Raw genomic sequence first — 26479 nt, 5'->3', positions numbered from 1 at the left:
GAAAACGAATGCATAGACGTCATAATATATTGATGGGACATTGGGTGCGGGGCCGATCAATACGGGACCTATCTCCGTCAAAGCTGACCGAGTGGAAACGCAGACAAAGAGCTTTTTATTTGAAAATTCTTGTGAATAAATGCCTAAATCCCTTTATTCTTTATTGATATGGATGTAAAACAGTCTCGATTCTTTGTTAAAAGCAAAAAAAAACAAAAAAAACCACAGCATTTATTTTACGTAAATATGTCAAAGTACGATGCTAGTCTTTAAGCCACTGTGGCGCCGCCTTATCACCACAAAGAGCTTTTTCCATCGCAAATTCTTGTGAATAAATGTTTAAATCCCTAAATCCTTTATATATGTGAATGTAAAACAGTCTCGATTCTTGGCTAAAAGCAAAAAACGGGGAAGTTAGCATTTATTTTACGTAAATATTGTGGATTTTGACTGCAATCCTTTAGCGGTGAAATTTCTCCCATTGATTTTTTTTAAACAACGTTTCAAAATGAATGCATGGTACGAAAAATATAATTTCCTTGAATCCTCGAACAAATCAGTCCTGAGACAATCCTTCCTGTTTGTATGCGGTAAAGCTTTTGCAGTTTTTCAACCTATATCCGGCGTTCGATTGCTGCATGTGTTTGAGAATAACTGCTACCTACTTCGACCGACTGAAGCGGAGTGTGGGACGGCCCCCTACTTGAAGGCGTGGCGCAGTATCTGGGGAATTATGAAGTCTATGACGAATGTTAATATTTGGTGCAGTAGCCTTTGCTCGCAACTAGAAACTGTGATTTCTGGAGAAATTACTATGCGGCTTTGCAGATCTTACCTCCGCCCAGGTTTTTTGGGGGACATTTCGGGGACAATATCAGGTTACTTCCTGTTTATTTGGAGACCTTTGGGGGACACGTCGTATTGATATCTGGTCATTTCCTGTTGATGTGGGACAATGTTTTTTTTGCCATTGAAAAGGAATGGGAAATTTGGATGTCCATGGCCTTCAATGGCATCGACTTACATATGCGTCAATGGAATCCAAGTACATTGACATCAGTACAATCGACATCCATGGCCGTCAATGGCATAAACCAAAGTAAATGCCATTGGAATTTGGAAATGAATGGGAAATTTGGACGAACACGCTGAATAACATTTGAAGAACTTCCGATGTACATTCTTCTTCTACTGTTTTAGAACCAATAAATAAGACGGCCACTAGATGGGGCGCTTTAGCAACTGATAACGATAAAACTGATATAAACTAACAATCATATAAGACGTTATACTGTAAATTTGCAGTGTGACAGTTAGTACAACTCAATACAAATTTATTTTGCATTAATCATTTCGCCTATCAATTAATTACTGTAGGTTATTATTGGTGAGAAATGTAGCCCTGACCGCTGTTCACCCAATCTGTTTGGTCTTATTTTAACTCATTCACTCCCAGCCATTTTTACCGGAGCAAGGCCGTTCGCTCCCGGCCGTTTTACTGGATTTTGACTGATTTTGCAAGGCTCACAGGAAATTCTGTTCTATTGCTATACAAACATGGAACCCACCAAAAGAAAGATTAGACTCTCTTCTTTCAGCGGAAAAAAAAAAAAGTTAAATGTTTTCCCGTTCTTTAGAAATCAGCATTAGAAAATAGCTTAGTTTGAGCAGTTTTCCAATTTCTGATGAAAAAACTTTAACACAGCTTTTTTTTTAGTTACATCCCAAACATCGGAATAATGTTTTCCTTTTACAAAATAATATAAACAACAAGACAAATAGAGCTTTTGATAGCAAAGTAACAATTTACTTACACATAACTAACTTAAAGATGACGCTGTTCCGGCCGTGACAGCCGGTTTAACTTTTCCCTCATCACCGCCGGTCTCATAAAGATGAGACGGGCATCGTCCGCCACACTATTGGTCCAGGTCGTTCTGCTCGGTCGTCCAGCGCCTGGCATCCCGGGCGTCCTACCGGTTGTTCTGCCTGGCATCCATTCGGTCGTCTTCCGCTGGCGCCCCAGCCGTGCGGCTTGGCCGTTCGTTGCCGTTGAATCGGTTTGCTGGTCTTACCAAATGCGCTACTGCCCTCCAGTGGCCAGTTTTATTGCTTTAAAATTGATTTTCAGCTTTGTGCTTTGGAGCTCAATTGAATCAGAACTCAGAGATGTCTTTTTTTCAAAAAAAAAAAAAAATGTAAAAGACGTATAAATACGTCTTTGGGACACTGAAACATTAAAAATAGAACGTATTTATAAGTTTTTGGAAGCAAATGAGTTAATGTCCTGTCCCCAGCAAAAACTGTGCATGTATCTTATGTTGTTATATTGTCCCTACCAATATTGAGACCAAAGCTACGCCCTTGATATGCTGTATATTTTTTACATGAATGTAGAGGGCCAATAATTTTGTTGGATTGTACGATTTTTGTGAAAATTTGACAATTGATAAAGGTTAGTCAAGGTTACCTTGTTTGAGAAACGTACACCCACCCAACTTGCGATTTATTTACTACTTCCCATTTTTATACGGTTTTACCGAAAACGATTAAAATGTTTATTTTTAAAACTCTATTTTGAATAACATCTTATAGCCTAATGTATCACATTTGATAAACTTAGAATTTCATTATTTTGAGACTAATTTAGAATTTAGATTTTTTTATTTTTTTTTTTAATGATGGATGCAAGTCAACACATGCATCTGCAGGTTCCATGAGAAAAAAAATCTGGATTTAGCTAGGGTTATAGATATTACAGCGCTTATTACACGTATTCATTTTGATTTTACTTTTTTTTTTCTTACAAATTTGAAAAAAGTACCATTATGTCCTTATTTTTTAAATTTTGGGATTCTCTGACAATTGCTTCATGTTGCAGGCTTTAAGGGTTAAGCGGAACTGGCTTGCATCACCTGTTCGGCAGCCAGAAACTCCTCCATTTGACAATCGAACTATAGATAGAATATACATAAAGCTAGATGTCTGATGTCCGTGTGATTAAATGGGGATGGTCGTCGCCGCTTGTCGGCCATGTAGTTAGAAAACGCAACAGATGGCTCAGTTTTCAGACGCTTTTAAAAACGCCTTGATTTTTCATAAACGAAAGAGATTGGGTAAATTTACTGCATGCTTTTTTTTAAAAGTTCAACATCTGGTGTGAACCATGGCCACCATAATCCGTTCAAGTTCTCCGACGCAAGATGGCCGCGACTTCCTTATACCGCTACTCCGCTTTGAGACATCTAGCATTTTTATACGTGAGATCTATGAGTAGAGCGTCAAGCGGATCCCAGAAGACTGGTCGTACGAAAAAACATCTCCATTCTTCCAAGTTGTGACGGTCACCGTGAGCAACGTCCTCCACAGAATGGCGTCTGAAGAGCTTGCCAAGAAGCTACAGTCACGACTCGCCGCCTCGGAAGAGACCGAGCCGAGGCCAGAGCTCGAGGAGAACCTCGTCCCGGCCAAATACCAAGAATCGGAGGCGGCTTGCGGCGATACTTCAACCGAGCTTTCCGCTAAACTCAATCGACGGCTGGACATCAACGAAGGCAACGCGCCCCCTCGGGCTAGTCGCGTTTTCAACCCCTACACTGAATTTAAGGAGTTCTCCCGAAAGCAGATTAAGGATATGGAGGTGATGTTTAAAAGGTAAGAACCGATTCGAGCGCTAGCCTACATTCCCGTCATTTGTCCGCAAACACGCCGAAGCGTTGCCCTGTCGTGCGGGTTGAGCCGTGCAAACTCGTGATGAGATTAGGATGAAGATGCTGACGAGTGAAAACACTCGGCTCGTTCATTAAGTTAATTAATTCCTCATTTGGTAGGTGCGGGCCTATTCACGTGGAGCTAACATGGAGCCTTGCCTTTTAGTTTGAACTCGTTTTGGATTTGTGTCGCAGTTTTAATATTCTTGCAGCAATATCGGTGTGCTGTCAGCCTAACACAAAATCCAAAAATAAATAAATAAAACACAAGGAATAGTCAGAGTCTCCTACTCAAAAGAGCGAATTAAAGAGCCTAATTACTCTGGCCAAGTAGGGGATGAGCAGTGTTTTGGGTCATTTGGGAAAATTACTGATTAGAGATAAGGATCAGTTGGGTTCTTAACATTTGGAAACTCTTGCTCATGACTCGGTCATTTCCTCTTTTTACTCACAACGATCATCCTAAAAAGCAGAACCGCTGGCTAGATTGTTGTCTAAAGTGGACAGCAGAATAGTAGTGTATGAAATTCCTGTGTGCTGACTATGAATGTTAACTGGTGGCATGGTCAGGGTTCACTGAACCGAACATCATTCGCTGAGTATTTTCGTCTTTTTTTAAATTCATTTTTATTTTTAATTGAACACCTATTTTGTTTATGCATTTTTTTTAGGTTGCATATTTTAAAAAGACCTTCTGTTAACCCTTAAGGTCCGGGCCTGTTTTGTCTGATTTTGCATGCCTTTGATGTTGCCTTTTATATTTAAAAAAAAAAAAAGTGTTCACAATGGCCTGGTTGGGTCCCCCTTTTTTTCCTAAGGACACCATAACCTTCAAGTCCAAATTGTTGTTTTCTTCACTGACCAATTGTAATCAACATTTTGGAGCGAAAAAGACCCCCCCCCCCCCCCCCAAAAAAAAAGAATAAATCCAAATTTTTTTCCCATTCACAACCAAACATCCCAGATAGCAGACAGACGTTGAAATGATGTTGAATTATTATTCCGCTGTCAATCCTATATCAATGAATCAACGTTGACACCCATCGTTGATTTGTCATGACTTTTGCACCCTCAATTAATAAAAAAAAAAAAAAAAAAAAATCAAATAATTCAACAATGATAAATAATGAAAATAAATCTTGGCTACATTTCAAATTATTTTTAATTGAATCACAACAATAGAAAACTTCATTAACTCTGAGTAAAGTTATTTCGAACTTAAAGTGCGTACGACAGGATTAAAAAAAAGTCTTAAATAGCATTATTATGTGAATTAGAATCATATTTTGAGACGATTCGACGATATACAACAATTTGGCAAAGCCCAGATGACGAGAAATGAATCTTTTAATCCGCCGTTTAGCCACGCGTACCATTATAGTGCTCTAGCGTCCCCAACAGGAGGAGGATGTCGGCAGGGTCATGGTTTCATCCGATTTAAAATTTAGCCCATTGAGGGGGAATTATTCAGAACGTGGAAAATGCGACGAAGAGAGCCACAAAATGTCATTGTTTCAGTTTCTCTACTCCAGTATTTTTACAGGATATTCTTTTTATCCAAGTATTTTTTTCTCAATAGCTAAATAAATGGTATCGTCATGACAGATAAGTCTTGTGCTAAATGGAATATGAAATCATAAAAATGCATTTATTCAGTACAACAAGCCAAAATTACTCCATAATGATCAAAACTGTCGACTTCACCTTGACCTTCGCACCTCCCGAACGATATTTTATGCCACCGTAGTTAGTCAGGCTTTTGTCATTTCCCTGCCCCGGCTTCGGAGAATGTAAACAAACAAAGAGGCATGACAGCTAGCTGACATGCTCACCCGAACCGAGTGATGTTTCAAAATCTTCGAAGCAACAAATCACACATAACTAGCCCGGTTAATTTCACACGACGGCGGGGTTGTCGATTGTCTTCGCCAATCTGCAACCTGCCCGGCGTCGAGCAAGTTAAAGCTTGTCGTTCCCCTGCTGCGGGCAGAGGGTTCGTTTGCGGGGAAGCAGCTGGACAATGACCGCCGGACAAACCGGCCGTCGTCGGAGGAGCGCGTAACTGCCACATGGTCAACGCGAATATGGCGTAAAGTAATGCTTAACTACACGGCAAAGACTTAAATGGTGAGACAGTCATACGAGAGTGGCTGCAGTTGTTGTGCAGCTAACATGGCAGAATGTGTCTGAGTAGAACTTTTCTTCATGTCCGTCCATGATCAAACGCAAGTAAGTAGTCCTTTATTTAAAAAAAAAGTTTGTAGTGTTTACTTTGTAATCACTGTATTCGCGGCCATTTTTAACACAAAGTTGCAATTTCTGATGGGGTTGAAAATTTGACAGAACACCGGGCACACAAAGAGGGCAATAAGCAGAGTGCAGCGCGCTCCTGGTGGGGTTGGGGGTGTGCGACAAGACGCCGGTTGTCAGCTAAGTGGCATTCTTGGTGGACAAGGAGCATTGCCAGCCACAAAATGCAAGCCACCTCCCTATTAAAACGTGTGCCATGATCGCAGTTTTTGACATAAAACACGGTTTACTCACTTCCTCGTAAGTCCAGTGGTCCCACAGTTGTCACACACTTGTCTTGGCCGATCTCGGGGTGAACGGAAACTTTCTGAAATCCAAAAAGGCTCACACACCTCTCTCTGGTGCAGCTACAAAAGCCTGCAGCCGTTTGGTGTGATGCAAAGAATAAACGAATTAGTCCGCAAATTCAGCTGAATCCGCAGTCCATCTGCATGCTATAAAGCAATGCTGCACTGTGAGATGCTGACCCGGGCTACGTCACATTCGCATTCGTCCCAAACCCGAGACTGAAGCCGGAAGACACTCATTTTCGTGGCGCGGGATTCAAAAATTGAATATATAAAACGATCGCTTCTACACACATCCAAGCGGTCCATTTCATTCATGAGCATTAAACACCACGTGAAATATGAAATGAACATATTTTTTGGTGTCATACGCACTTTAAGCCTCCTCCTCAGTCTGATAAGCTTCGCTGCGAACTTTGCCACCAACGTGGTCTGGGGCATAGCGTAGTCACTTATGCACAACAGCAGCAAATGCATATTGTGACGCGTCCATCCCGATCTGCCTCTTCAGTGAATCTGAAAATTACAAACAAAACAGCACTCAGTTAATTTATATCAATGTACTCAAGCAGGTATCATGGGTTAGTTTAACATACTTTAGTATTTTGTGGTGAAGTAAGTTTCTTAACCAATCCCAAACCAAATTAGCGCTACATATGGGAATGGAGCTAATCAGTTAGCTAGCTACGATGGAAAAATGAACGCACTGTCTTGCTGTTCAATTAAACGGCAAATGCACAGTTTCTTACAATGTTGGCAACTTTGTCTCGTTGAATCAGGCAAACCATTTTAAATGCGCTTTATTCAACCGTGAGACATCATTGCTATTAAAGGCTCTGAAGAAAAGCAACAGGCTTTCCTTTAAATATGGGTATCCTTAAATTTTCCAGTGGAGTTTGTTTGAGGTGATATGCTGTCTTCCTGCTCAACCCTGAACACAACTATATTTTTAACATAACTCCCGCTCATCCATAATTCGATGACTTTTCAATCATATTTCCTGGTCAATCAAAAATAAACTATAACATTATTTCATCAACTATAAAACTGTTAACCCAACCATCGTCTGACACACCACAAAACAAAGTTGTTTCAACATCACTGTCAGGTGTCATCGGTATTTGCAGTGTTGATTAGGGTTGCAGCTATCGATTATTTTAGTAGTCGATTAATCGATGAACTAGTTCGAATAATCGAGTAATCGGATAAGGAACATAAAAAATTAAAATACCTGAGCTTAGCCTCAAACGTTATAAAAAAAACAATAAATAAGGATCTAAGTACAACAAAAGAACATTTGGCTAACTTACATAGCAAAAGTCCGCTAGCTTATATGCTATAAAATGCTAACTTTTTTTTTTTTTATACAATGCTCTTAATAAATGGTTCAGGGAATATACCTATAAACTAAATTACAAATGCATTAAAAAACATTAGCTCAAACAAAAACTTAGCTTACGTTGGTCTTAACAGGGAGCAGCTGGATTCAGCCATGTGAAATGAGGCAGACCAGAGGGCAGTGTATCCACCCTAATCAACAAAACGAAATGCAAACACTTTCGAAATAAACCGTTACAATGCCACTTTAATTAAAGGAATACTTGAAGCAACAACATTTAATTAGAATATTTTTTTGTAATCGAATACTCGAGTTAATCAATAGTTGCGGCACTAATGTTGATTCAATATTGTTGTCGAAAATTTCAATGTCATCCATACGGATGATTTTGACGGAAAATCAACGTTTATTCAATGTCTATCTGCTATATGGGAACAGATTGGGTGAACGGAGGTCAGGGCTACATTTCTCACCAATATGAACCGAATTAGTTGATAGGCTACGATCAATGCAAAAATAAATCTGTATTGACTTATGCAAACTTTCATGTGTATTTTTTTTTTTTTAATGGAGCCAGCCTTAAAAAAAAAAAAAAAAAAAAAAAAAAAAATACTGCTTTTGTCCACAAGCACAGCCAAACTCAACAAAAAAATTAAAACTTTTTACCTGGATTATTATAAAGTATGATTATCTGTAAAATGTCTGTCTAGGCTGCAAATAAAAATATATTTAAATAATGTCGAAAATAAATAAGTACATTTAAACGTGCGTTTTCGGGGAGAAAAATGGACCAGACGTTCAGCAAGTGAAAGGGGTAAATGTAAGTCTGAACACAACGAAAATAATTCACTTAATGATGGTCGGATCAAGTCTGTCCTTACAACATATAGGAAGACACTCTAAATGACCTATATAACTGAACCCATATAATGCAAATAAGGTTGCTTTAAAGTTGGTTTGGAAAGCTATGCCCTTGTTTTGGACTCCAAAAGACAAAAAAAAAAAATCCCACATTTTTTGTCAAAATTTGTAATATTGATGTCCCATTGACCAATAAACACGCTCAACAAACCGTTTTGAAGCTCGATAATATTTATTCAACTTGTTGGACTAAACATTCAACAGAAAAAAATGAGACTGAATACTTTTATATTTGATAAAGCAACAGAAACATAGGGGTTTTTGTCCTTTCTACATACTATGGTCAAAACAGGTTATATACAGTAGACCAAACTGTGCAAAATAATGAAGAAAAAAAATAACATCTCGTGCTGCAACGATTCATCGATTAACTCGAGTAATTAGAAAAAAGCGTCGAATTACATTTGGATTTGTTTAATTAATGACATTTGTTTTTAAAGTGTTGCATTAAGTTTTATTTATTCACATTTAGCTGGATACACTGCTCTCTAGTGGCAACAGTGAAAATGCCATAACTATATGTCTAACATGGCTAAATCCAGCTGCTCCCTGTTCAGACCAACTTATGGTTTTGTGTGAGCTAATGTTTTTTATGCATTTGTTGTTTAGTTTAGAATTATATTCAGCAATTTTTGTGGGAATATATATGAACCTATTTTTTGGAGCATAAAAATAAATAAATAAATAAATAAATAAATAAATTAGCATTTATAGTATTTAAGCTTAGCTGTGCAAGTTAGCCAATTGTCCTTTTGTTGTACTTGGATCCTCTTTTTTTTTTTTTTTTTTAATGTCGTTTGAAGGTTTTATTGCTCTTGTGAAATGAAAGTGCAATTCTGCATGGTTTGAAGAAACACTCAGGAATTTTATTTTGTATTGGCATCTAATGCTCTTTTAAAAATGCAAATTTAGAAAGCCGATACAAGTTTTATTGATAGCATAGACACTTATTTGTTTTACATCAGTGCTGCAACGATTAATCGATTAACTCGAGTATTCGTTAAGAAAAAAATATTCGAATTAAATTTTGTTGCTTCGAGTATTCGTTTAATTAAAGGGGCGTTTTAATGGTTTATTTTTAAAGTGTTTACATTTAATTTTATAGATTAGGGTGGGAAAACTGCCCTCTGGTCTGCCTCATTTTGCATGGCTGAATCCAGCCGCTCCCTGTTAAGACCAACGTAAGCTAAGTTTTTGTTTGGGCTAATGTTTTTTAATGCATTCGTAATTTAGGTTATAGGTATATTTAGTCGTTTTTTTTGTGGGAATATGAGTCTGAACCATTTGTTAGGAGCATTGTTAAAAAAAAAACAAAAAACGTTAGTATTGTATAGCATTTAACCTAGCGGACTTTTGCTATGTAAGTTAGCCAACTGTTGTTTTGTTGTACATAGATCCTCATTTATTTATTTGTTTATGCCTTTTGAGGCTTATCCCGGGTATTTAAATTTTTCATGTTCCTTATCAGATTACTCGATTATTCGAAATAACTAGTTCGATTAATCGACTACTAAAATACTCGATAGCTGCAGCCCTATTTTACATATTCTAAAATTTCTTCTGCACCCCATCAAATGTTTGTAATCCTATTATTCAAACTAATTGATAGATTAATTGATTACCCAGTCTTAAACTATTTGCCCTTTTGGCTTGGTCACTGGCATTTTGCCGTCTGAATTGTATGTTAAAAAATCTTTTTTTTAAATTTTGAGTTTCTGTGGATCCCATGAAAATTCGACAACTTGTCTACTGTACCCATTTTTTCTAGTGAAATAACTGAGTCCATTCTTTCATTTGGTAGCTTGGTGATAATATAACAATATTCTGTGTTCTTTTGACATATCATTCAAAGTCATCTAAAATGGCTGGTACTGATGGTTGTTGTGTCATGTTAAAATGGTTGGGTTGAATGAGTTAAACATGGTGCTGTGCTTGTATGCATGGATGAGCACTAGATGATGAAGCCAAGGCTAAACTCCCTCTAAGGAAGAATCCTCGAGCAGACGTAAGACTCATTGTGTGGCAGCAGTCAGCCACGACTGTTGAGCGTGAGAGAATTTCAGCTGCTCCACACTAGCTGTACTTGTAAGAACAATGTTTTTGTGACCTGTAGCACAAAACAGAACTGCCTACTTTAAGTGGGAGGAGGAAGAAAAAGGGCAGTGACTTATCATAAAGACATACAATATCATGGATGGTTGGGGAAAAAAAACATTTAAAGCCTTGTAAGTAGGTTTGGGCGATATGACTATGTATCGACAAAACGAGATACAATATTGTGACATGTTGGGCAGAAAATAAATGTATTAGCCTGCATCTTTTTTTACACTGACTGACCTTAGTTTAGCACATCAGCTATGCTTAAAGAGACCTCTTAATGTCTCCAAATAAGGATGCTTGGTACAGGTATAATGATAAACCAATTTGAATCAGTTGTCGGTCTGTGAAGAACTGGATCTGTAAAAACACAGCCACTGAACACATTGTGCTTATATTGTGTATGCAAATACACAAGCTTACATTTACTTCAACACAGACAATGAGAAATAACAGCAGGTCACTAAATCAAAATAATTAAAACTCACGGTTTTAAAACTAAACTAACAATCGCATAACAAACTAAATAGTCTGACTAGGGGGAACTTCTGGTTGCGACTGCCATGTAGGAGGACGCACGCTGCGTTGCTCTCCTGCTAATCTTCGACAATCCTACACAAAATTGCTTTCTTTTTTGTAAAAGCGTGTGATTAATGTAGGGCTGCAGCTATCGAATATTTTGGTAATCGACTGAAAATTCTATCGATTAATCGAGTAATCGAATAAAACTTTTTTTTTTTTTTTTGGGGTAAAGAGCAATTATAAATATAGACGAGAAAACAAGACATTTCATCTAATATTGAACCATTTTCACTCAATCAATGACTTTATTTTCAATGTACATTGTTGAAAACAGCCAACAATTGCGTCTCAAATGTGCCTTAAAAAAAAAAAAAGACTAATTCACTGCTTTCACTCAAAAAACTTTTAGATCTTATAAAAAAAATATATATATATATTTCTTACCTAAATATGTAATTACGCTTGATAGCACACATCACTTAAAATTTAGGTGTTTTTCCCCACGTGTTTCAATTGAATTTCCACTTGTGTCAAGCTATAAGTTCTAGTTAAGTTTTAAGTTATTCTGTCATGATAGGATTTTGAGTTTTTGCAGTGTTCAAAATAAATGTGCTGTATTGGAGCACATTAAGCACCAGTGCTACTTGGTGTTTTATCCAGCAATGACTACTGAGCTCAAATTGACAGTTACCATTAAGTTTTTATTTTACACCCTACTCACTCTATAGCACTGTTTTCACAGATTAAATAAAGCCTGTATGTAAGAGTTAGCCACGCATCGACAATAGTCATAATGAATAGAAACGTAGCCCTCCGCAGGGATAACTTTACGTGAGCGAGTGACAGTAACATTAATCTTATTTATGAGCGCTGAGAAGTGTACTGCTTTAAGATGGCGGCTGTTTTATTAATGCCGCCGAGTCGGTCATTTCGCATCTAGTTCTATGTACATGTGATATCTATGACACGCATACAGACACTACCTGCTACCACGTAGCAACATGCAAGCGTAGTTTTTAGCAACGTCGGTGCAGTTTGTAACGGCTGTCGGCTGCAGTAAGGTTTTTATTTTTTATTGCTTCTTCCTCCTATGCACCAGCGCGTTGTCACGCATTAAAAGTAGTCTGGGCAAAATGTGATGCCTAGAGCTGGCAAAATTAAACGATTTCTCGAGGTGAATACAATTACTCGGATCAGTTTTTAAACTCGAGTTACTCGAGTTGCTCGAGAATTCGTTTCAGCTCTAGATTAATGACAATGCCGAAGTCACGCAAGGACACGAAAGAAGAAGGCAAATCAACGAAACAACAAACACTGACGGAATTAGGTGTTGTTGGTGAAGGGCAGCGTTCTAGTGACAGTATGGCGACGCCAACGAGACTGCCTCGGGAGGAAGACGACCTTGGCGGAGGAAAGGGAGATGCGATCCTCGCAGCTATCAACGCTTTGAAACACGAATTCTCTGCACGGTTCGATGGCGTGGTGGAAGCAATCGAAAATATGAGAAAGGAAATCAGCGACTGCACCGAACGAATGGCGCACGTTGAACAACGTGTTTCAAACGCCGGGGATGAAATGGCTAGCATGCAAGCTAAGCTAAAGGAGCTTGAAGCAAAAAACGCCATCAATGATGAAAAACTACTGGATTTGGAAGATAGATCACGGCGAAACAACTTAAGGCTCGTTAACCTACCAGAAGGTGCGGAAGGACAGGGCGCATGCTCTTTTTTGGAAAGATGGATCCCGAAGGCGCTTGATCCGGCCACGCTTCGTTTTGGAGAGGGCACATGGCGTTGGGCCGACGAGGGACGCCCGGACGCCGCTGAGGACGCTCATCATGCGATTTCTCAACTACAACGATGAAAAGGCAGTCGTCGCAGCGGCCCGGAATAAGAAGGAAATCCGCTACGAGGACCATCAAGTGCGCTTCTAGACGAAGCAACTAGGACGCATCAACTGAGGAAACAATTCGATGCAGTTCGTCGGGAGCTGCGTAATTTGGGACTTAGACATGGAATTGCCCACCCTACAAAATGACTGGTTACTCACAAAGATCAGTCTCACGTATTCAAGACTGCAGCTCAAGCAGAGGTTTTTCTTAACAAACTACGGGAGGAGATTGTGAAATAATGAACGAAGGACTGCGTTGGAAACGAAGTGGTGAGTTCGATTTGTCCGAAATCACTAACCGCAAAGCTATATAATATTTCAAAAGACATGCACGACCGTATTAAGGTTAGCAGGGAGAAAAGCGAACTTTTTGTGCTATTCTTATTTTCTTTTTAGTGTTCAGGCCTACATTGTGCGGACCAATCCTCATTGAAAGGTCTGGTCCTCAGCGTAACAGGAGTCGAGAACGAATGGAAGTGGAACCCTCATGTATGGAGGGAATTGGAATGGGGGTTTGGTGTTATTACTTCTCTTTGGTTTTGTACAGCACTGTATTTTTGTGGTTATATTGTTCCTCTTTAGATTTGCTTAAAGTAGAAATGCTCCAGCTCCCTGATACAATTTTTTGTCTTTATTCTTTGCCCTATAAATGCCACAAGTTGTGAAGCTTAATTTTATCTCATGGAACTGTCGGGGTTTGCACTTTGCAGCAGCCCAAAAAAATGAAGCAGGTTATGAATATCCTGAAAGATAAAGAAGCTAAAATTGTCTTCTTACAAGAGACCCACCTTTTGGAAAGCGATGTCATTCGGGTTCGGAGGAGGTGTCAAGGGGAAGTATATTCTGCATCATTCTCATCAAGGGCAAGAGGTGTCATGGTTCTTATCCACAATACTGTCCCACTTCAAGTAAAAAAAAATATCAAGGATGGTAGAGGTAGATATATACTAATCCAAGGCAAACTCTTGGCCAAGGATTTAAACCTAATAAATGTGTATGGTCCAAATATAGCTGACCCCCAATTTTTTAAGAACTTTATTTCTCAGCCTTGCTGAACTGTCTCGAATTTGTAATTGCAGGAGATTTTAATTGTACATTAGATCCCATCTTAGATCGGTCTACGGGTGTCGACCAATCACATGGCAGAAGTAGATTGGTAATAAACAGGGGTGCACATATTTTTTTTTGCCCAGGTTCTCAGAGGAGGACCTGGAGATGTGACTTGGTCCTCATTGAGCTTGAGAGCCGACCCGCCTGAGGCGATAAAATTATGACAAGCTTTACTTGGAGCTAATTAACTTTAATTAATTATATTAACAATTAATGCTTGATTAACATCAACTGGCACAACAAAATTGCCATTACTTTGAAGTGAAATGGAAAGAAATAAACATAAAAGCTCCAATTCAAAATAAAGGGCATTATGCGGCTCTCACATGAACTCCAAGCCTTTGTAAAAGTGGGATGTCCTCCTCATAAGACCTCATTGAACGTGCATGTTTAGCTTTGTAAAATGCGAGCAAAAACGGGTTTGTCAGTGCATGGCGCTGTTCATTACCTTTATTCCGCCACTTGTCCATAGCGCGAGTGGGGTCTTGTCTGACCTCGATAGTTTGCTTAAATGCCACATGCTCTCTGTTTTTTTCATGCTTTTCAAAGTTTGGATGGCTGAAATTATTTGACCCTACATAAAATGCGCTGCTCTTATCAGCGACATTGGGATTCTCACGGCATATTTTGTACCGCATTTCCGTGCGAGCATCATTTGCTTCTAGCCATGGTACCTCCTTCAGCCACTTTTCAGCAAAAGTCCTTTTTTTCGGTAGCTACGGTGACGTCTCTGTCATCTGTCTGTCTTTTGACGGGGCTGGGGGAACACGGAAATAATTACTCAGTGGGGCCTGCCTCTTCGACATTTTGAGAAGGTATTTTCTCGTGTCCGCCGCAAAAACAGTGGTCAGCCATCGGTACGCAAAAGCGTATGTAAGCCATTGAGGGCCAGCGCGTTTGTCTACGTCCAGTACGCATGCGCGCATGCGGACCACTTATGTGCACCTCTGGTAATAAATCAATATATTAATTTAATTTAAAAACTTGTGTGAGCGTGTCATTGATGCATATTTTGTGTTTGCTTTGAACGTCGCAAAGCTGGTATTGCTTGACTTGTGTGAGCCTGCACTTTAATCCCTTTGGTGTCTGCAGTCTGCTACAAACCTCTGCCAGTCGTAACTCGTATGTTGTTTTGCTGTTGCTGAAATCGCGGATGCGCCGAACAGCACTAACAAGCAGCATCAGAGTACAAGGGGAAGTTACTTGGCAGGAGTCTCTTTATGACAAAACCTTAGCCAAAGGCATGCTGCAACTAAGCACAGTTTAGTAATCTGGATAAAAAACTGTCTATATTTTTTGGTTTATATCATGATGAAAAAAAATCAGCCCTATCGCCCAGCCCTATTTATTCTTTAGGGTTTTTATGAAGTACATAAAAAGAACAGTTGGCTAATTTGCATAGCAAATGTCCGCTAGCTTAAATATTATAAAATGCTAACTTTAAAAAAAAAATTAACAATGCTGTTAACAAAGGGTTCATACACATATTCCCACAAAAACTGCTGAATGTACCTCTAAATTACGAATGCATAAACAATCATACTAGCTCAAACAAAAACTTACAACCATCTGTTGGTCTTAACAGGGAGCAGCTGGACCCAAGCCATGTTAGATGTGTTATGTCATATTCACTGTTACTACTAGAGGGTAATGTATCCACCCAAATCAATAACTCTAAATGCAAACACTTTAAAAACGAACCATTAAAACGCCACTCCTATAACTAAACCACAGCAAATGCACATGTATGTGTTTAAAGACTACTTAATTGTATTCTGTTTGCTGAATTAAACGCTGAACTTATTCACACAAGGTCTCAAATGCACTGTACTCTACGCGACTCTGCACATCAATGGAAAACAACTTCAGAACGAGCGTGAAGCAGCGATGACGTAAATTTATTTTATTTTACCTCATTTAATAATTTCTTTAATACCTCAAAAATACTTCCAAACTGCAGACATACCTTGTTATAATACACAACAAGAGGACTAAGGTTCTAAACCCTTTTCAGTGGTAAACTTTAGGCCTTTTAACAGAAAATCGAAAAAGCAAATAAATTGCATTGACCTTTGATCAGTCACATGACAGTCCAATAAAGATATACTGTAAAATAGCCATCTGTGAAAATAGAGAATCATTTGTACTGAGAACATTTATAGGCCTTTAAAATGATTTTCATGTTCTGAACTGCTTATCCTCACAAGGGTCGCAGGGGTGATGGAGCCTATCTCGGCTAAGAATGCTGTGATAAAAATTGAGCGAGGGGGATTGGAGGGTGTGTCCCAACTAGTCACTTGATTTTGAGACTCTGCTGATACCGAATACTGATACGATACTCCTAGTGCTGCAACGATTAATTGATTCGAGTAACTTGAGTAATTCAATTAGGAAAAAGCTTCAAATTTTGCTGCAACAATGATTCGTTTAATTAGAATGGCGTTGCAATAGTTTGTTTTGAAAGTGTGTGCATTTAATTTTATTTATTTGGGTGGATACACTGCCCTCTAGTGGCAACAGTGAATATGCCGTGTGACATGGCTGAATCCAGCTGCTCTCTGTTACGGCCAACATAAGGTTGTAAGTTTCCCTTTGAGCTAGTACATCTTAGCGGTCTTTTGCTATGCAAGTTAGCCAATGGCGTACCACAAGCAACACGTCACTTTTGCCCATTAATATTCATGACCTTAGCAATTGTGGCTAGGCGGGTCAACCTCCCTTTTGTCCCCAATAGTAAATTAACGGAAATGGTGTACGAACGAAATGAGTACTGAGCTAAATCTACCAATTCTGTCCGAAAATGATGTCCCTGGTGCCAAATTCACTGGTAAAGATGTAGAAGAACACACAAATGTTCCGTTAAAGAGACGGCTTGAGTGTCAAGGGCTGAAAAAGACAAGCCGACTTGATCCAGAGTTAGCTTTTTTTACCGACACCTTTTTCTTGTGTGCATTGCCTTACGCCATTGACAATGACATTCTCCTGTTTCAACAATCTATCCTTTACCACCATATGCCCTGTCTTTCTTATATATTATATCTTCTGGTTGTCTTACGTCTCTGACCGTTCTTGGGGGCAGTTTACATTGCCATTTTTGTGTAGCGATCGCAAATGCTACTCAAGTGACAGCCAACGAACACTTTTAATTTTTTTCATTAATAACAAATCTGTATTCTATAATTTATTTACACTTCCCCCTTACTAAAGTTTTTATTTTTATTTTTATTTTTTTATTTTTTTACAACAGAAAAGGTAACAGTGGCAGTCAGATACCATTTTAATTTTTTTCAGGTCATTCATTGTCAGATGGCAAAACGCCATGCTAAAAAATAAGCAAAAATATCAAAATGGCTTACTCTTCGTCCTCTGAAGGACCATGGCCCCCCAAAAAATGTTTACTGCATATAACGTGAATGGCTTCACCTTGCTGGCGTTAAACTGGTCTTTTGGACGTCCGCGCAAGTGGATCCATTCTTCACATTTTTTCCTCCCGAATTTTTTGGTTTCGGAAAATGTATGAAGAAAACATCCTTAATATGTCGTAATGTCTAGAGTCCTTTCTACAAGTTCCATAGCAGCTGTGTTTTATCGGCATGGTCTTTTTTAAAAGATTAGTGAAGAAAATAAGCAGGAATAACATGGTTTGTATGCGAGGGCTTGTCGATAATGTCCCACTTCCGCGTTATGATGGCGACATCACGGTCTAAAAAAGCAGTCGTGTGGTAGGTACACTGCTGTTCATTTTGTACTTAGATCCTCATTTATTTTTCTTTATGCCGTTTGAGGCTAAGCTTTGGCATATCATTTGTTTTAAATTCCTTTATTACTCTTGTGAAATGAAAGCACAATTCTGCAGTCTATAGAAACACTCAGTTTGTATAATATTATTACAAGCATTAACACTTGTTTCTTTCGTTTTACATCTCAAATTTATTCTGCAAGGCATTAAATGTTTGTAGTACTAGATTATTCGAATTGACTAATCAATAGATTAAATGATTAGTTAATCGATAGCTGCAGCCCTTGATACCGCTGCAGTTTATTCGTTTATCCATTGATTTGCTACAAAGCATATTTTTTTGGTCTTTTTTTGACAGTATACCTGTGCGTCTTATTTTGTTGCTTTCTTAAAAACACGACCTTTTCCCACCTGATTCCGAAAAGTCAGGGATTTTCTTATGAAGCTACATCACTCACGAAACTTCAGATTAATGGTTAAAGATGGATCGGTGGATGGGCCTTAGCAATTCATCAAAACATTGAGTGGTTTTGATTGTAAGCATGAAGTAAATTGTTGTCTCTGGTATATGTAATTCTTGTTACGATACTCTCAAACAATCAGCCAACAAATTGGCGTTTGCAGTATGTGTGCTCAACAGTTCAGCTTTGTTTGCCTTGTCTGTAAGAATGTCGCTTTATTATGTTGCAACTATTGAGAACAGAACCTCTGTTGTTGTTGATAGTCGAATGGATATCTGCTGCTCCCATCCCCCCATCAGAATGTAGTTAAATTGCTTTGCATCATCCTATTATCTCACTTACTTTGCAGTCAGTATTCAAACTATTATATATATTATTATAACTATTTTAGAAGTGGGATGTGTAGAAAGGAAGGTGGCAAGTTGTTACGTGTTTAAATCCCAACATTCTGATCCTTATTTGCTTTACCCATAGCTTTGCACTGGTGGTTAGTCAAGTGATGATGACTGCTGTTTAAAAACACTGGTTTTATTGTGTTGTTTTCCGCTGAATTGGTCATGCATTCATAATGTGACCCAGAGACTCTATTGGAAGAATACAAAGTAGATATAGTCCAACACTGCATACAGTTAGTTAAAAAACATAGACCATATTCAGTTACATTTGTCTCAAATGCCTTTAGTCTCACTTACCCGCCTGCACTGATCCAGTACATGATACACGTTCCCATGGGAAAGTTACCACCCAGTGACCCATTTTTTCTTTCCTTTAACAGGCTGTTTTCCCTTATGGCGTATTCCTGAAAAAATACTTCAACTTGTTTAATATTTCTACGGCACTTTCTTTTGGATTGGACCGTATCTAACAATTGTACTGTATACAGGTAGTCTCTGGGTTACAACGTAGCCGACTTGCGTAATTTCGATTTTAAGACACGAGAGTCTCGGCCGCCATTTCGGTCTGCAGTCGTTTTTGGGGTTTTTTGGTTTTGTTTTAATAGTCGTGTAAACAGTACCTTATTGTACCTCACAGTATCTTATTTTTTAATTAATTTTATTACCTAATTTTTGGACTATAAGCCGCTACTTTGACACCGGCAAATTATTTCCTTAACTCCATTTTTGTCCAGCTCACATCTTTTACATCCATACAAAAGTGAAATCATTAATGCCCATAACATTGTGATGTCATAATTATGATTGTCTTATGACAGTCTTATGGCGCCACTATCAAAAAAAATTACCAAATACCATAACTAGTAATGAAGTAATGAAACAACTGGAACAGTAACTGAAGAAATAATTAGCAAATAATTTGAATTTTGATTGTTATTTGCATCGGTAGTGCTGCAGTGCATGCTTGGAGGCATGTTGGACAACAACAGTGTTGACAGCAGGTGGCAGCAGAGGCTGACTGTCTCCCCCAAGGGAGCACTGATGGGCAAATGAAGCTTCTTGAAGCAATGAAGCTTTGTAGCCAATTGGTTCAAAGTAGGCCTGAACGATATTGGAAAAAACTATTGTTGCGATTTTTTTTAGGTGTGCAATATATTGCGATATTATATTGCGATAGTAAAAAAAAAAAAAAAAAAAAAAAAAAAATTTTAAAGAAATATTCACTAGATGACTTGAATAGCTGTTTGGAAATACTTTGCATGACACACCGTGACCACAGTGTATTCATATAATACCGTTTCATTTGTGAATGATTAAGATTGCTGTATTATTATGAAGGGATCCAGGAAGCCATGTCTGCACAAAATAGATAATTTCTTGAACACAATATTTGACACTTCAACAGCAGCAAATACATTAAATGACAAATAAAAGAGCAGGTGCATTCGTCCCCTGAGTTTTTGACAAAATATAACAATAAATAACAACTTCGGTAAAATAACAACAAAGTTGTAAACATATTTGAACAAAAATATTAAATATGACAAATAAGAGTTGTTCACAAACTATAACAATAAATAAGAACCTCAGTAAAACAATAAAGTTGTCAACATATTTGAACTTAAATATTAAATCTGTCAAATAAAAGTGCAAGTGCATTAGTCCCCTGAGTTGTTTACACAAAATATAACAATATAGAACTGCAAAACTGCAACAAAGTTGTAAAAATATTTAAAAAAATATTAAGTATCAAAACTTTATGTGCAGCTGTACTATAGTTATTTGAAAAATACGATTTACAGTTAATTTAAATATAAAAGAAACAGAAACTCAATTGAACTTGTAAATAATTGAACTGAATAACAGCAAATAACTGATGAATAACAGAACCATTTTAACTCCCAAATTTATGTATTTGTCTGCATATCGTCCACCTTCCTTGCTCAGCAATTCTCAACTGGGTCTCATAGGTTTTTGGCCAAGACTACTAGTTTATCCACCATTGCAGGCTTGAGACAACAACGTTGGCACGTAACAATGTTCCCACCTGTACTAAAAAGCCTCTGATGGGAAGCTCGTAGCAGGAATGCATAGATACCTGCGTTTTAAATGGTCCCACATGTTCGACGGATTACTTCTTGTTGAGGCAACCATGGCGAGGCACTGTCAACAGGGCTGTTTTTTGTTCCTTATATTCTTGTCGATAGCCAAAATACTTCCAAAACTCCTTTTGGAGACAGTCTTCCCTATTCAACGTGCTGCTTGATTGCTTGCTTTCACTTTGAAAACGGCCCCTCCTCCCTCCGCTCTGCTGTTCGGCCCCTCCTCCCTCCACTCTGCTCTAGCAGGGGAGGGGGAGGAGCCGATGACTGCGAGCTGGAGAGAATGAGAGACTGTGCACTCTCTTTCTCGCTCCTTGCTCAAAACAAACGTTTGTGGATTTAAAAAAATGAAATGAAAAAACTATCGCACGTCCTTGCGATGGGACTATTGCGCATGCGCACATCGCGATGGCGATGTTTAAACGATATATCGTTCAGGCCTAGTTCAAAGCTTCATGCTGGTTCATTTATGACAGTCTTATGATGCCGCTGTCAAATAAAGTGTTACCAGTTAATATCTTTTAGTATAAACATCCCATAATTCAGCGAGGAAAGCTATGGCATATAGTCCAGTGTGGCTTATTTATGAACAAATGTCGTTTTCTGGTTCAAATTTGGTGAGTGGCGGCTTATCGTCAGGTGCGCCTTATAGTCCAAAAATTATGGTAATATGACTGTTCTGCCCTTCAGCGAAATTTGTCCTTGATTATAATATTGACTTTCGTTTGGTTGACTTTTTGTATTTGTTTTCGTCTTGGCAGCGACAGTACACTGACGTTTAATACATTTTTTTTGATAGCTTTATTGAGATTTAGGGGGTATTTAGGGATACTTAAAGAGTTAATTCCCATTCACACGGAAATTTGGGTTACCTCGCCAGTGTGGGAACGGGGGTCTACTGTATTGTTCTACTGTTTAGGGGGGGAAAAAACTCTTTAAAACTTGACTGAACTGGATGGTTACAATACCAAAGTACATTGACTGAGAAAGTGAATGCCCTTGGCCAAATCCTCAGTAATCTATAATTAACAAGGAAAAATTAGAACAATGAATCTCGCTATAGCCTCTTGCAGGCAACAATATGGAGTAATGAAAACTGTTGCCAAATTAAATATCAAACACATCCGTGAAAAGAATTCTTTTTTTCTGCATTTGACATTGTCCCCATAAACTGTTTTGTAATGACCATTTGTTAGGGTCACAGGATACTGGTACGTGACCATTGGTGGAAAGGCTGCAAGAGAATGTATGGTCCTTTGAGTGTACAGTATCGTGTGCCTTTTTCTTTAAACAAACTGAACAACAAAATTGAAAAAGGAGGAGGCACACTGTAATGAATCTGTTTTCTTTATCAAACAGTTGTTCAGAAATACAATCCAAATTTTCAAAGCACACAGTCTTGTATGCAATTTACAGTTTGAATGGGAGTTTGTTTTGAAAGCGGACTCTAAGCTGTTATATGAATGGGTTTATGTTAGGGCTGTCCCAAACGACTTATTTCCTCCCGATTAGTCAGCCGACTATTTTTACGATTAGTCGACTAATCTAATAATGAAAAAAAAAATTTTTTTTTTTTTTTTTTACTACTTTAATAATGAAATTTTTGCTCAAGCTTAATAATTCACAAAAAACATTTTGGAACACCTAAATTCTTTATTAACATATAAATAAATAACAAATACCAATAATAAATCACAAACAATGAGGTCAAATGCTGCTGGCATTAACTAGTGCAAAAAATGTAAACGGAAACACTGTGACTTCATCTCTTTAACAGGATTCAAAACAATTCTTACTCTTGTATGTCATTGTCTGTATTGTTCTAAATGTTCAAATGAATTGCAATGTCCCGGACAACCATTTTCAGAATAATTTGTGTCAGTTCAGATGCTTTTTCTGGTGTGCATTCCGCATTTTATGGGGGGGTGGGAAAAACTGTTCAACTTTTGTTTTAACCTGAAAATAGATCAAGTAGAGGGCACACTGAAATATTCTTCTTAGCCAATGTGCTACCGTGGTATGCGAGCTCAGCTTAGCCAAAGAGTACACAAAGTGGCACCCTCCATATTTTCCTTGAAATAATTCCAAGCTCTGGCTATTCTGGTCCGCTTTTTTGGCTTTATGCCGCTTTCACGTGTTACCAATTCTGCCCTTTTTGGTAATTGGCAGTGTTTTCAGTTCCTCGCCATAGTGAGGAGCGAACCGGCGATTCACTTGGCTCGTTGTCGTCAGTTCGTCCGGGTTCGTCAGATTTCTTCCTCAGGAAGGCGGCGGCATGCATAAAAACACCGAGAGGCGTCGGATGGCTCTTTATGGATACTTTAATTGACCAAAACAAAAACGGGGGACACAGACAATAAACTCTGCGCTACCCGCGCACTATTCCAACTCACTGATCTCGCTCCCTCTCTCTCGCTCGCTCGCCCACTTTCTTCCTCTTTGCTCAATCTGACAACGTATGTTTGGTATGTTTTGCCCGTCGACGCATTTACGTCATCGATGACGTCGACAACATCGACTAGTCGGGACAGCTCTAGTTTATTTGTGTGGCTTCTTTATTGAAAAAATACAAACAATAACTTACTAAATGCTAATATGCGTCTCCAAAACACAATAAAAATGGACACTAAAGACACTGAATAGCATAATCGCTAACTACTGTAGCTTAGCACTCTGCGCTAAGTAGTTACGTCTCATCAACAAAGAATACAAACAATACAATTGGCATCATTTACTCGCCTCTTACGGAGGCACACTGGATCTTACAATATAAAAGACAATCTAACTCTTGACAATTTGTAATATTATTGATTCAGCAACTAAAACTGAGTGTAGCAGTGAACTCTCACTCTTGCTCTAATTACTGGAACGCACACGCAGCCTCACATTATACACAACCAAGGACCCAAACGGCACTGCTCACAGCTGCCGGCAAAAATCGATTAACAAATTTGTTGTCAACTATTCTATTAATTGCTGAGTTGTTGCAGCCTTAATTGAGACACATATAGTCACTATAAATGCCTTTTCCACCACTGTACAGTGTTTTTTTGGTCCTGGATGACTTAACATGCATCTAAGGGGCCGTAATCGAATTCTTCCACTTTGGAGTCAGGATTCAGAATTTTTTTCCCAATTTTTTTGCAATCAAAAACCACCGGCCCAGGTTAATGCGTCAGTTATTGATCCCATTGATCACGAAAAAGAACAATTTGCGTGAATAACGTGAAGAACCTTTTTTTTTTTTGGTAGATTTAATGAAAAGTGCAGCAAAATGATGCAAAAAACATGAATCTAGTAAAAATAATCCTATTCCAATTCCATAATCACATACATAATCATTCCATAATAACTGGAGTATAGCCGGTTCTTCCTCCATCTCCTCATTTGGCTGACTTTTGCACCCTAATGCCAAGGTATTGTATCCAGGGCGTCTTATTTTTGTGTACCATCGGCGCGTAACAAACTGGCTTGTGGTGTCAGCATTTACAGATTTTCAACTTTACGGGGTGCACCAACCTGCACATGAATAAGCCCAAATAAACTCCACTGACCTCTTACACATAGTTTAATGTTTACGGGGGAACAAACACACACACACAAAACATTTTTTCTTTGGCGCTCCAGGGGGAGGCATGCCCACGGGAGAGCACTCCATTGTCCTGGCAACAATTATGATGTTACTATGTCGTTATGATGATATTCTCCGTATTCATGCGGATGAATTATCACGTTAAATTCATACCATAGGTTTCATATCCGTTCACTTTTCTCTAACTTTTTTGTCTGCGTATGTGGACATGGATCTGCACAAATCACAGTAAACCTCGTTTCCTTCCAGCGGTCTTGCCACTGGGGCTAAAACTCTCTCCGTTTTCTTTTCATATTGGATTTCACTTTCCCTCAACTCCTCCGGTGGTGGTCTCTTTCTTGAGTGGTCTTTTTTCCCCCCGGTGCTTAACCAGGGGCCGGGGGTTTGAGAAACATGTCGTCTCGTAGTATTATGTAAGGCGGGTACTGAAATACTGACAATCAATCAGCAGTAGTAATCGGTTTACGCGGGAGCGAGCGAGTGAACGAGGTGTGTTTATGCCCCACGGAGAGCAAGGTTGTCTTTGATCAAGATAGCGTAACATCATCATAACACGGAACCACTGGGAATTAATGTGAAATCTACGCATTGGGGGCAAGCGGTTGAAGCATTCTGGTAGCCCTGACTGTACATCCGGGCCACCGTGCTATTCATATTGTTGACCCCTGAAATGTGTCCGCTATTAGTGACTTAGTTTTTTCATGTTATGATACAAAAATATACATATAGTTGTATAAGGGAAACAACTTATTTTGAAGGGAAGTTAATAACATGAGCTGTTTTTCTATCGAATTGGGCGTGTTTTACGGTATGATTGGACTGGACTTGAGATTGTTTTTGCGTTCTGGCAACCTTGATCACACCAAACCCTTCGAGCTGTGGCTCATTGCTCATCTATTAAGCACGGCTGCTATGCTTGGCAGTTGGTGCAGCAATTGTTGAATTGTTACATACCTCTACTTACAGCTTCTGTCAAATAAAGAACACACTGTATATCAAGAGAATCTGACACCTGACATTTGAGCCTGATATGAATTGTAATGTTTTTGTTAAAGTGTCTCCCATTTGGAAGAATCTTGTATGAGAATTTGTAAAACAGAATTTTATTTTCCCCGTTTAGAAATACGTCAATAAAAGCCAATATTTACATGAAGTAGGCAAAATTGCGCCGAGCAGTCATTTTTAAATTCTAGAAGTCTTTTGACCAATCAAATGTGAGTATAGTGTATCATTTATTCATTCATTCATTCTGCCTCCTGCCCGTTATTAGCTGGGATAGTCTCAAAGACCCTCATGAGGATAGGCAGTTCAGATTATGAATGAATGAGTCTCTTTTGGGGGCTAATTCTGTATTCAACAAATTCATAAGATGCACCGTTTTATTGGATGTGGGCATGGTAAAACATACAGTGCTGGCCAAAAGTACTGGCACACCTGCAATTCTGCCAGACAATGCTCAATTTCTCCTAGAAAATGATTGCAATTACAAATGCTTTGCTAGTAATATCTTCATTTATTTTGCTTGCAATGAAAAAAACACAAGGATTTTTTTTTCTCTCTCCTTTTTATCATTTTACACAAAACTCCAAAAATGGGCCGGACAAAAGTATTGGCTCCCTTTGAAGAAATCATGTGATGCTTCTCTAATTTGTGTAATTAACAGCACCTGTTACTTACCTGTGGCACATAACAGGTGGTGGCAACAACTAAATCACACTTGCAGCCAGTTAAAATGGATTTAAGTTGACTCAACCTCTGTCCTGTGTCCTTGTGTGTACCACATTGAGCACGGAGAAAAGAAGACCAAAGGACTGTCTGAGGACTTAAGCAGCAAAATTGTGAGGAAGTATGGGCAGTCTCAAGGCTACAAGTCCATCCCCAAAGACCTGAATGTTCCTGTGTCTACCGTGCACAGTGTCATCAATAAGTGTAAAGCCCATGGCACTGTGGCTAACCTTCCTAGATGTGTACGGAAAAGAAAAATTGGAGAGAGATTTCAACGAA

General features: G+C 38.6%; 1 protein-coding gene across 1 annotated transcript in view; it reads left to right on the top strand.

The window, feature by feature from the left end:
• Positions 1–3247: 3247 nt before the first annotated feature.
• The window catches only part of efhd1 (EF-hand domain family, member D1), a 47780-nt gene continuing 24548 nt past the window's right edge, over positions 3248–26479 (top strand). The window contains exon 1 of the mRNA XM_057838653.1: positions 3248–3654. Coding sequence (XP_057694636.1) covers positions 3371–3654 — 284 coding nt within the window. The 5' untranslated portion in view covers positions 3248–3370. The remainder of the gene's footprint in view (positions 3655–26479) is intronic.

This window comes from Corythoichthys intestinalis, chromosome 6, assembly GCF_030265065.1.
Source record: "Corythoichthys intestinalis isolate RoL2023-P3 chromosome 6, ASM3026506v1, whole genome shotgun sequence".
NCBI lineage: Eukaryota > Metazoa > Chordata > Actinopteri > Syngnathiformes > Syngnathidae > Corythoichthys > Corythoichthys intestinalis.
The sequence above is the reverse complement of the archived record's forward strand: the minus strand, read 5'-3'. Positions and strand labels throughout refer to the sequence as shown.